The sequence below is a fragment of the Elgaria multicarinata genome, chromosome 9 (assembly GCF_023053635.1).
Source record: "Elgaria multicarinata webbii isolate HBS135686 ecotype San Diego chromosome 9, rElgMul1.1.pri, whole genome shotgun sequence".
In the NCBI taxonomy this organism is placed as follows: Eukaryota; Metazoa; Chordata; class Lepidosauria; order Squamata; family Anguidae; genus Elgaria; species Elgaria multicarinata.
This window is the reverse complement of record NC_086179.1, coordinates 45968802-45981990: the sequence shown is the minus strand read 5'-3', so window position 1 is coordinate 45981990 and position 13189 is coordinate 45968802. Positions and strand designations below refer to the sequence as shown.

At 41.5% G+C, this 13189-nt stretch overlaps 1 protein-coding gene across 1 annotated transcript in view; it reads right to left on the bottom strand.

Annotated features, from left to right (window-relative positions):
- Window positions 1-685: 685 nt before the first annotated feature.
- The window catches only part of KITLG (KIT ligand), an 87626-nt gene continuing 75122 nt past the window's right edge, over window positions 686-13189 (bottom strand). The window contains exons 7-10 of the mRNA XM_063133820.1: window positions 7474-7583; window positions 5477-5553; window positions 4490-4572; window positions 686-1909 (exon numbers count right to left, since the gene is read on the bottom strand). Of these exons, the coding sequence (XP_062989890.1) occupies window positions 4533-4572; window positions 5477-5553; window positions 7474-7583 (227 nt within the window). The 3' untranslated portion in view covers window positions 686-1909; window positions 4490-4532. The remainder of the gene's footprint in view (window positions 1910-4489; window positions 4573-5476; window positions 5554-7473; window positions 7584-13189) is intronic.

Sequence of the window (13189 nt, the reverse complement as noted above, 5' to 3'; positions counted from 1 at the left end):
CGGTTGTGCATGTTTATAATGTATTTAGTGATTTATTGGGACATGATGTTACTGTTGGTCGAAGCTCCGGTTTCCTCTTTGCCAGGACCTGTACTAGAACATTATTCAAGCAAACCTTTCTATACGTCTTAAGCTGAAGAGAGGTTTCAAAATCTCTAACTCTAACGATGGGTTATAGAGTCACAATTTTAGCTCCTGGTTCAGCTACAGTCATGAGCAACTTGTCACACATGAGTGTTGGTGGCCCTGGATGCTATTTGGCCAGTTTAATAGACCAGCCTTGTGATTTTGTTTGGTGTGTGCGTTGAAATGTGCATCATCACAATTGCAGATTTCTCTTCCTACATATTGCATGGTTGTCCTTATGCCATCAGCTTCATGATTAGCCAAATATAATAGGGAAGGGCTTTAGGAATGCCAGATTTGTGTTATTTTAATCATTTCTAAATAAGTTCTATAGCTTTCCATATATTATTTTTAAGAGTTTGTGACAGATATGAAAATAAATAAATCTGTGAAAATCTTTGTTTTAAATAATTTCTTAAGCAGAGATAATTTTATCAATGCATTGCAAATGAAAAAATAACAATAGTTTAATTAAACTTATAATAGTTTAAGCTTATTAGGGTGCAATCCTATGGATGTTTAGCCAGAAAAAAGACCTATAACTCCCAGTATTCTTCCAGGAAGCCATGCTGGAAATTGTAGGATGTTCTGTCTAAACATGCATAGGATTGTACCTTTATTGGATGAATAGTTTGGAACATGGGTCAGTCCAACTATTTCACAGAACATAATGTGCTGTGAATCCGTTTTGAGGGGGAAATAACTTAAATATATTCTATACAAACTTTGAGTAGTTTTCCATGTCCTCTTTCAAATTTATGAACAGATTATATTCAGTCTCGGATTTGCTGTCCACAGTTTTGTTACAAAAAATATCAAGAGGCTGACAACTATGAAGAAGAACGTTTCCTTTTTATTTGAGCTGCACTAATAATAATTGTTGGAGAAGGCTAAGTGATGAAAAGTGTATTAGTTTTAAAATTCATTTGCAAATATTAAATGACATACAGTAAAAGCTAAACTAAATCTTGGTATCCACGAGATGACCTGATCTTTGTTTTGTAAATATCAAGAAGAGAGCTTCTGGTTCATAAGCATTTTAGGTACGCTTCATGTTAATTTTCTGTTCCAGATGTTCTCTCTTTTTCTCTCTTGATTCTCCCACTGGAACATTAATGGACATCCCCCTACATCCAGCTGTTAATGTTCCATCCTATTACAAGTGCCCTGTTTTCATGTTCCAATGTTTACTTCTCCTCAATGGATGCTAACAGCTTTGCCAAAGTGTGTGTCGGTGACATGGAATTCAAATTCACGTATAGCTCGAAAGATATCCAATCTTATTTCACATGTGACCGTCCCTCAATATGAACCCAGTTCCACTGTTGAAAGAAAGCTATCACATTAGTCCATTGCATAATCTTACTGCAAGTCTTATGTACAGTACTGAAGATTGTTATTCTCATCCATTTCCACATTTTTCTCCTATTCAGAGTCTTCGTTTGTACACAAAATGCAAACTTCCTTATGACTTTTGTTTTGGAACACAGGAATCCTGCCTTTATTGCATTTGCCAATGTCCACTGCAAATTCCAAGATGCAAAGAAACACGTTTGTCTGCATGTTAAAAAAAAAACAATCCTTTTCAGGGCAGACTCTTCTTTGATGATATTTAATTCAACGTTGGTTTCACAGTAGCACACCCTTTGTCCATAGCTCTATATTCTCAATATGGAGTCACGGGCAACAACAACAGATGCAGACTCAGTCTGTCACTCCAAAAGGAATATAAATATGCTTAAAGCTGCTTCATTTATGAAGCAAACATGGAACTGTTAGCTGCCTGGTAGAGGAGAGAAGGGGAGGGAAACAGAAAATCATTTTTTTGGAACATACTTGATTGAAAATGTTTCAGTTTCACAAAATAGTAATGGGCAATGTCAATTAACAATAACCAGTAAATTGCCTGTCTTGAAGCACTTTCCACACATCTTGTAGTATCATGTTGTGTTTGTAGCGGTGGTGAAGTTTTGCCACCTTAGGGAAGAGAGAGAACCATGGAAGAAGGAAGAGAGAACGGAAGAAAAGATAGGAAGGAAAGAAGGTTGAGGTGTGTGTGTGTGTGTGCTTATAGACGGTTGAGGGGGGGGTGTGCTTTGGAGGCAAGGAGGAAAAGCAGGGTAGGAGAATAGGGACTGGGGTGAGACTAGGGTAAAAAAATTACAGCACCCTCCCCAACCTGGCGCCTTCAAGACGTATAGGACTGCAACGTCCATCATTCCCAGCCAATATGGCTAGCCTGTGGGTGGGAGGCTAAATTACAGCATAGAGGGAATAAATTTCCCCACAGTCTGTTGATTATGTGGACACCTGTGTGTTATAGGCATTGGTATTTATTAGCTTAAAACCTTAACAGCAGACCTGTAGATATTTATTTATTTAGTGAAAGTGCTCATAACAGTCTCTCAACCAAAAAGGTTGGGGGGGGGGGTATCTGGCATAGAGGGTGATGAAGCTGGTAATAAGGGCATGATGGAGGGTGGGGGTATGAGGCTCATTTCCACTTTCCCCTTCATGAGATTTTAATTGTTTTTACAAGGATACTGTTGTTTTTATGCTTTTTATGATTTTAAACTTTGTATATTTGTTTTTAATGTTGACTGTTTTTAACTTTTGTAAACCGCCCAAAGAGCTTCGGCTATGGGGCGGTATATAAATGTAATAAATAAATAAATAAATATAAAATTGTGTATGTCTGTTGGAGGGCAACTAAAGAGTGCTTAGTACATTTACTTAGTATACACCCTCTGAGAGAAGCATTGTGTTTCCAGGTATACAGTACTTGCTCTGATCCAGCAGAAGAGGAATCTTCATATTTATTTATTTACATTTATATCCTGCTTTTTTTCCTCCAAGGAACCCAAGGTAGTGCACATTATACTCAGCTGCATTTTATCCTCAAAACAACCCTGTGTGGTTGGTTGGGCTGAGAGTCTGTGACTGGCCCAAATTCACCCAGTGAGTTTCTATAGCCTGACTCCCATCCAATACTCTAGCCACTACACCACACTGGTGTAATTTAATGTACAGAAAGCTTGGTTTTCACTTTTCTACATATTAAGCATCAGCTGAGCTCACTTCTGAAACTTATCAGCCAACTTAGCCTCATATCATCAAAAAGCTCAACCCCCTGACTGCCTGATTCAAGATGGGGATGCTTGCCTTTTATATCTTTCTCTGCTCTTCCATAAAAAATAATTTTAAAAAACCATTTCAAGCCTGCCATAGCTGTCATATTGCAAAATGGTAGATGGCATTGCTGCAACCGGGGCACCATCCTTTTCTTCATCTTGGGGCTTGTCTCTATGCCCTGTTTAGTCTGTTCTGGTTGTGCAGTGGTGCCGCATCGTTTATATGACACAGCCGCCAACTCGCAGCCTCCGAAACTGCGCTTTTCTAAGTTTTTGATATACCTCAACTTTCTCCTTTGCTGCAGGGTCACTGCAGGGTCCTTCCATCTGTTGGTGGTGACCTTGCTTCAGGCTGGGGCCGAGGGCATTCCTGAGGGCAGATGGAGGCCCAGGGTAGGTCACGGGAAAACAGGGCAGGAGACAAGCTTGACGAGCCAAATGGCCATCAGAACTGTGTTTCCTCTGGCTGGATAGCCTGCGCTCCCTCCTCTCGTCGGGATTTACCATTGCCATCCTGTAGCTGCAAGTTTTTTTAGGGAATGAGCAGCCAAAACGGTGTCGTAAAGACAGCCCCCTGCTCTGCCCCGCTTGCTGTGTATATTCCTTTAATACAGGGTTGGGTAAGTTGTGACTGTCCAGTTGTTGATAGCCTGCAACTTCCATCATCCCTCCCCATTGGCGATGCTGGCTAGGGCTGATGCGAGTTGCAATCTGACAACATCTGGAGGGCCAAAAGTTCCCCATTCTTACTTTACTTCTGTGGAAGAGCAATGTAAATTTTCATTGGCATTTCCAGTGGCCAGACCTTCAAACAACCTGCAGGCTAAGGGTAGGGGAACCTCCTCGCCCAGAAAGCTATGGGAGTTCTGTTCACATCATTGTTGTGCTGTACAGAGGCCAGTGGTACACGAGGCACCTGCCTTGCCAGCACTAGATTAAATTATAGAGTTTCGGAAGAGCACAACCTGTACTTTCCCAAAAGTACGAAAGCTCAGATGTCTTATCAAATAAGCCACTGTCTTCTGAATTGAATACCTCTCTAAAGGGGCACATTAAAAAAGTCTCATTTTTAGACTGTGACTCCATTGTTAATGAAGAGGCCATATCAATGTCCTGTTGGCTCATGGTTTATAAAGGAAACCTTATAGAAGAATTACTATAAATTTCAGCAGGCTAGTCCTTAGTAAAGGCTAACAGTAAAGGTAATTCAGAATTTCTCTTTCAGAACTTACCCAGATGTGGAACAGTAACAGTGTATATATAAAAAAGCAACAGCTACACTTGTAGAAGCGATTTGTCTTTTTGCTGCAGCATACTGAAAGGTAAACAAAAAACAAAGTGCTTTTTTATCATATTGCAAGAAAAATCAATTCTAACATACCTAAAAGATTCCTGGTAGATGAAGGTCCGATGGGGATTCACTGACTCATTTTACAGCTTAATTGTATGAAAACGAAGGTTCATGAGATTGCATCTCAGTTTAAGACAGTGGGCTGGTTCAGATGATCTCTGAGGGTTAATCAAGCCTCCATGGGTTGTTTATGCCACAGTGCATGCTCGTGTGTGTAGGATGCAATTTGCCTAATTACCCTCAAATAACCCAACAACAAGGCATGGCTTATTTGAGCATTATTTCCCCCTCTAAGTATCTATGCCACCAGAGTTCAGATAACACAACAAGCCATGCCTGGACAGGGATTTATTTATTTATTACATTTTAATACTGCCCAATAGCCGAAGCTCTCTGGGCGGTTCACAAAAATTAAAACCATAATTCCATATTGGAATTAGAGAAATCATACCTCCATGCATGCTAGCACGCGCCGAGAATTAAACAAGTCACGGTGGCTTGTTTAACCCTAAGTGCTTATGCACATCAGGTCAGTTATATGGAGCCTGCATAGAGACATGAACCTTAGAGGTCAAGGAAAAGATTGTGCTCTAATCTTAGGGCACAAACCGTATGCCTGTCTATTTAGAGGTCAATCCCAGTGTGTGTCCAAGGGGCTTACTCCCTTGTAAGTGTGTTTAGGATTGCAGGCTTAATGGAATACAGAATAGGGGAATAAATTACATGTCTCAAAGTTCTCCCTTGGACATCTTTCATTACCAGAATGACCTCATGATGTCAAGTAACATGTGCTGGAAGGTCAAATGATACAATTGGTTTAGTTTTTTGTTCTGTTTTTCATAATGAACTGGAAATAAAATCAGCATACCTTATTTCATTCTCCTCCTGGCAGATGTTAGATTGTGTAGTCTGGTCACTTTCTAGCATATGTTTGTGGCCTTTTTTCTATGGAAAAATAGCAGTAAATGCCTTACAATGTTAATAAAGAAAAAAAATACAATTTAAGTATTAGTAAAAGGTCATTGTTTATTTTATTGATGTATTCATTCATTTAAAGGAGGCTTGAGGAACCAGTGACCCTCTGAATGTTGTCTGACTGCAGCTCCCTTGCTGGCTGTGGGTGCCTGTAGTTGGGAGTCCAACAACATCTGGAAAGCCACCGGTTCCTCATCCCTGATTTAGGCTGCAATCCTAGGCATGTTTAGACAGAAAAATATCATACCACTGCCAGCATTCACCAGCCAGCCATACTGGGAGTTGTAGCACATTTTCTGTCTAAACATGCATTAGATTGCACCCTTAAAGCATTTTCACCTTGCACTTCTGAAGCCCCCCTCCCCCAAACACACACACATACACCTATTGGGGGATGAATCATACGATGAAAGAGGCTGGGAATTTTCAGCCCAGCACTCTAGATCACAAAAAGTGTATGCATGTATGTTGTCATTCTTATGCAAGCATGTATTAAAGAAGGAATTTGCTTTGTATATTTTACATGCATATAATCTGGATTGATAGGATCATACTTTCAGAAGTTATTCCAATAACACAACAATAAAGAAACAAAAGGATTAGATCTTTCAAATGATTGTTTCTTTGTGCAGTTCCTATTTATTTGTTGCAGGTGATTGAGTGGTCCTTTCTCCAAGACAACTTCCTTAATCCCTGTGTTGCAGTGAAAATGCATTTGGGTGGCATTGCTTGCACTGTGTGGATGTGCTTCATTTACTGGAATGTCTTTAAATCTGTTAACGGCACTTAATTTTATGAAGAGGATTTGAACTACTTCGTTTCCAGACCTTGATAGAACCCGAAAGGTAAAAATAAAATAAAATGGTGGTGGTGGTGGTGGGGAGATTATGTGCTGGGAACAACCAAAACTGGATGCTCATCCAGCATGACCAAAGGAACGTGCGGCATGTTATGACATGAGAAGAAAGCTGTAGTGCATTGTGTGATGGGAAATGGGATCCCCCTGGGATCTGGAGAAAAGTGGCAGAGCAAATCTGAGCTCTTGAGGCCATGGCTCAGGATCAAGCATATGATTTATGTGTAGTACCCTGAGCATCTGCAGTTGTGTCAGATTTCAGGTAGCAGAGCTGAGGATCAGATATGGACTGATATTCTGGGCAAAATGAACTAATATTTTGACTCAGCTTCATATGTACCCCCTTTGGGGACAAAATATTGAGCAACTGGTATTGTTCTCTACTTTAGAACCCGAGTTTAATGCTTTTATCAAACTGAAATGACCTATGTAAAACCCAATCTTAATTACTCCATGATGCCATTGGGATATCATGGAAATGCCAACCTCAAGTAAATTTTTGCAAAGCTCCTTAATACACTAGGGCAGGGCTTCATACACCTTATCCCAAACTGGGATTATTCTTTCAAGAGTTTGCTCATTGCTTTGTGAATTTTTAGTCAGCCACATAAAATATATTGTTTTACAGGGATTAGATCTAGTCATAGTTTGAGATCTAGTCATACTTCAAGAATACCTATATAAATCAATGACTAACTTAAGTCACAATAATTTCTATGAGACTTAAGTTAGTCATTGATTGATTGATTATTTAAGTTTATCTCACTGATTTCAATGGGACTACTCTAAGCATGACCAAGTCTGAATTCAACCCTATGTTCTGGATTCTTTTCCCTAAAAGAACAAGAGAACTATCTTAAAGAAAAATTGTATGATTTTGTTTTGTTTTCCTTGGGAGGAAAACAACGCTTCAAAAAACAGATTGCCTGGCTATATAAATATAGCCTTTATACTTCTGTCACAATATTTATTTATTTTTGTGGAACTTAAGTTCAGTGCCCTCTTTAACCACAGTCATATTTGGTATTTCTCACCTTCCAGCATAGAGCTCCCAAAATAAAGCCAATTAAAAAAGTCAGCAACGATGTTAGTGCTATGCTGATTCCTTGCATGCTGGGGCTGCTGAGAAAGCCCAATTCTGCCTCTGTAATTAAAAATTATTATTATTATTATTATTATTATTATTATTATTATTATTATTTACATTTGTATACTGCCCTATAACCGAGGCTCTCTGGGTGGTTTACATAGGATAAAAACACTTAAAAACAATATCAAAAAATCTTTTTTTAAAAAAAAAAATGCATGTAAGTCTTCAGAGCAGCATGGTTAATAAAAGGCAGTTTATTCAGTAGCACCTTTGTCAACCATATATTGCAAGTTAAACCTTTAAAGTCATTTGTTTGTCATTAGCGAGTGTTGGCTGCCTGATACTCACAGCTTTATTTGCACTAACTCCGGAAAGGCAAACATTCTGGCAACTGTGTAATCAGATTTTTACCATCTGCGGAGCAACGTTTACCAAACTATTTTCTTCTTTTCTCTTTATGGCGTTTCAGCTAAGGATCTCCCCTCCCCCTTCACCCCCCCCACAAGGCAGTTGAGCAAACCAGACCAGATTACTCAACAGGGAAATATGCGGAGCCCCGCTGCTCGCATGTGAATGCTGAAGAGATAGAGCGATAGGTTTTAAAGCCCCTAAAGGGGATTTCCCTCTTCTCCTGGAGTAGTATAGCAGTGCCTACAAGTATGCAGTGCTGTTGACCATTGGACCAAAGTATACACACCTCCCAACGTACAGACTGTACTTATAATTAGCAGTCTGGCAGTAGTTTGTGTAAGTTTTGTTGAGCAGAACACAAAAACAGAACCAATAATGGAATTCAATTATTATAATCACAAAATCCAATGCAAAATATGAAGGCTGATTCATTTGCAAGCACTCTTTGCTCATTTTATGATATATCCCTTCCCACTTGCTGAAAGCGTCAGCAATTTATTTTTTATTTCCTTTTCAGGGTTTTTTTATTCCATTTTGTTCTCCAAACGTATTTCAACATGCAACAAACAATGTACATTTATGCACACACCTGACTCATGCTTCCGCTTCATTTTAAAGTTTAGAATGATGTTAGTGACATATGAGTCTGTACGATGTTGCACAACACTGATTTCTTAAGCAGATATATTCTAGGTAGGAATTATGCCACGTGCATCTCATGCTGTCTATTGTGGCAAAACCAAGTCCTGTGCAGGGACTCTAAAGTTGCAATCCTATATACCCTTACCTGGGAGTAAGTCTAATTGAACTCAATGGGGATTACTTCTGAGTAGACATTGCACTGTAAATTTACCAGGCTTTGGCATCCTGTATTGGAATTATATGTTGTATCATAGTGCACTGACCATAAAATGTGTCTCAATAGCAAATATGGGGATGTACATGCTGCCAATGGCTCTTGGCTCATTTCCACTTGTAATTTCCTGTCAAATCATCACCTTTCTCATTGAGCACGTGGGAATAGATTTTAACAGTTTGCATTTGTCTTCTTAAACCTTTAGTTATACATTTAACAGTTTACATTTGTCTTCTTAAACCTCAGGGTTCCGAAGTCTAGAAGCAAATGGAAGAAGACCTCTAGAGCATAGTGTTGAACTTCTTTAAGCCCAAGTTTCATTTCGGAAAGCTCTCGGGGTGGGGTGGGGGCTATATTCCAGTGGTAGGTGGGGCTGAAGGCAAAAGGGGCTGGACTGAATGCAAGAGGAGTAGGGCCCAAACACTAGCAAATTTTTCATTAAAGCTGTAACTGCCCATAACTAAGCCTTAGGAGAGGCATTTCAACGTTTTAGGATGGTGGTGGTGGGGGGGGCGGAACTGCACAAAAGTCAGGGAACCACCAAACAACTGGTGGTTAGGAAGCAGGGGCAGGGGCGGGCAAGGGAAGAGAGTGGCCACCTAGGGAATTCCAGAGGGCCAGATTTGGCTCTTGGGCCTGAGGTTCTGCACCCCTACTCTAGAGTAAGAGCAGGCCAAGAATTGTTCTTGATCCACTAACTGACCGCAAACTGGATTGTGGCAACCCAGTGAACGTTCATGCAGAAGACCCTCCCTGCCACCAATGTGGCCCTTGGGTTGCACCTGATCTCCTTCCCCATCCTGTTCTTGCTGGTGTTCCGGTTTGGTTTACACAAGAGCTTGGAAGAAGAGGAAGGCCTGGATGCTTGTGGGATGTGTGCACATGAGGGCCAGGCTCTGCATACACATTGGAAAGGGGGCAAGCTCTGGGCTACCTTCTTATGCTGGCAACCAGAAGCAGAAGCGGGACTGGTTTGCTGGCTGTTTTATCTCAGCAGCCAGCCCCACTTGTGACCAGGGCAGCAGCTGCAAAGCAGCACATGCGAGCCAGCAGCAGATACTTTTTGTGCCCTGTTGGGTTTGGCATTTTGGCAAGAATCAGTGTCCTATGCCTAAATGTGGCAACATCCCATATTTACTCAGTATACTTATATTGTCAGGCCATGCTTTCCTATAAGTTCATGTATGTGTATTACAGTAAGAGAAAGTTGAGAGAGAGAGAGAGAGACTATGGGTCTCTGCCCTGTGGATGTGTGTGGATGTGAGATAGAAAGACAACATGTTTGTGTGGTTTTGCATGAGTGCTTGCATTTATTCTTTGAACGATCCGCTTGCATCTTTGCAAAAAGCAGCCTGTAGCCTCATTGTACAGCAGAAAACTTGGAAGTCCAGTAGCATTACTCCTAAGTAAATATGCATAGCCCACTGTCTGTCCACCCATGACTTTGAGAAGTCAACTCAACTGTTGTTGTTGGTGTTGTTTTAGAGTAGGTAAGTACAGCCCAGAACCACACTTTGCAGGCCTCAAGAGTGTCTCCGCTCTCAGACAGGCAGCACATGTGTAACAATGCCATTGGTGAGAACTGGAACTGCAAGGGTCATGTGGGCAGCTGCCACGATTTGCATGACTACAGCAACCAATGGAGAGACAGTGTGGAGTAGTGGTTGGAGTGTTGGAATAGGACTGGGGAAAACTGGCTTCTAAGTCCCTACTCTGCCATGAAGCTCACTGACTCTCAGCCTAACCTATTTCACAGGATTGTTGTAAGGATGAAATGGAGAAGAGGAAGAGAATCATGTATGCTGCCTTGAAGGAAAGGCATGCTATAAATGCAGCAAATAAATTAACTAATTAATTATGTAAAAACCCCACCCCATAGTTGGCACCTCCACACAACACTGGCAGGGTTCCAAACCCACTGGCTGGCCTTCAAAGTATTGCATGAGAGTCTGAACTGGGCCTGTCTATTCCTGTTACAGTGCAAATGAATGACACACAAAACTCTTGTCGTACTGTTGACTTCTAGTTATTTTTCTGCAGACAAGTAGCCAAAAACTCAATCTAAACGAAATCAAATTAAAGCCACCAGGGAACAAGTTAAGTAGCTGCTAAAAAGTGCCATTCTAATGTGCTACCAGATATATTAGCCATTTCAATTCCTTGCTGTAAACTTGCTATTCATTAGGAACCACTTTGGCTGCTTGAGAGATTTTATTGCCCACTTTATCTCTGCTACAAAAATCCTGCCTGCTCCAGTTCAAACCACATCGCAAGCCTCACTGCAAACAGAGCCTGACAATGTAGAGTTTATAAAGCTGCCTTAGAGTCTAAATCTTGGTGTGTGCGTTTTAAATCAGATTTCTAGCCAACGTTGCTTGAACTTTGTTTAGACCCTACAGGTGTGCCAACTCAAAAAGGAAATTTTAGTCAAGCAGAACAGATACTTCATGCTTGGATAATTGGAAGGTGGTTATTTTACACCATACAAGCTAACCGCAGTAGATAAAAGGTGAAGCTCTAAAAAAACAACACAACCCACCTGTACAGTTTTATTAGGAACATAGGAAGCTGCCTTAGGCCCAGTCAACCCCCCTGGTCCATCTACCTTGGTAGGGTGACCATATGAAAAGGAGGACAGCGCTCCTGTATCTTTAACAGTTGTATTGAAAAGGAAATGTCAGCAGGTGTCATTTGTATATTTGGGGAACCTGGTGAAGTTTCCTCTTCATCACAACATTTAAAGCTGCAGGTGCCCTGACCTCTTTTAAATCTGGTCACTCTAGTATTGTGATGAAGAGGAAATTTCACCAGGTTCTCCATATATACAAGTGACACCTTCCGAAATTCCCTTTTCAATACAACTGTTAATGATACAGAAGCCCTGTCCTCCTTTTCATATGGTCACCCTATTAACCTTGGTATTATCTATATTGACTAGCAGTGCCTCTCTGAGGTTTCAGACAGACCGAGCCAGTGTCAAGGGTCACCTGCTGAGGGTGTACGTCTTATTGGCTTGTTCTTCCTCTTCACCACTGTAACCTGCTTGTTCACCCACCTCTCACTTTGTGAGCAAACAAGAAAGCAAACAGTGCTGGTGAGAAGGAGCAGTAGCCACTATCACTTGCTTGCTCGATGGCTCCCTGTTTGGCAAGCAAGCAGATGGTGGAAATGATGAAGAGGAAGAGAAGGAGCAACAGCAGCCAATGATAATGCTGGTGTGGGAATAGACACATGGAGTGGGGCGGGGCATTGAGGGTGTCTTGCCCAACAGACCCCAAGACCTGGAACGAACACTACGGAGAGAGGGATGATCCAGCCCGAAGTGAAGACTGAAAAGGTGAAGGCAAAGCCTGTGCTCTGCTACTGAGCTAACACAACTTCTGCCCTTAACTTGTTTGCACCAGAACCCTTTCCGCTGGGTCAAAAATAGATGAAAGCAAATTTGGTGTTGTTGTAGGCGAATTGCATGTTGGGATTTGTAGTAGAGGCATGGGAAGGAGCTGGGAGGAAGAGGAAGTGGAGGGTTGAGTTAAGCTGATTGCAGTGTGACTGTATTTGTTTTAGGGCTGCATCACACGTAATTCTTTCCCCTGCTTTTTTTTTTTTAACCTCCAATGCATACGCATGTCAAGCTTATGGTCTCTGAATATGCTGCTCTTTTGATTGTCTGCTCTTCCACTCCACCCCGCCCCTTCTCTTTCTCTCTCCACTTTATTGGTTGTTCCTCTCCCCCCTTAACATATGCAAGCAGGTCCTATCAGATGAATACTTCAACCAGACTGACTTTCTGCCTGGCAAAAATGGAATGACCCTTTAGTCAGGCTTTTGGGGGGCATCGAGGGAGTACAATCCTGTCTGTGCAGAGATTCGGGCATTGTGCGATTTAAAAAAAATGCTTCTGAGCCTGGGATGCAAGGTTTGGGTTTTATATTGAGGCTTGGAGCTGGCTGCTGGGAGAAATCGCTTTTCCCTGCCAGGACCTGATGCAATCCATTCAAGCCAACAGCAAGGCTCCAGTCACAGCACACACACCCAACAAAGGAAAACATGAGAGTACAGCACTACACGGAGGCACATTAAACACGCTTAGGAAAAATAATCCAGACTTTAGGCATTCTAGGAAAAGACGGAAAAGGCTGGGGAACAGGTGGGGTGTCAGCAGGACTAGCATGGCGTCATGTGAGTACCGTGTTGCAAATCCACACACCAGGCATGGTGAGAGTGCACTAAATCGCTGGTATGATGGAGCCCTTAGTTTCAGTGGCAGCCTAAAATGAAGAAGATTATAAGTATCTGTTTGTGGAGTCTTTGGATTTTTATAATACAACAAAGGCTCAATATGGGAGAAGAGCCACGGTGGACCTTGTAGTCCAGCATCTGTTTCCAATAGCAG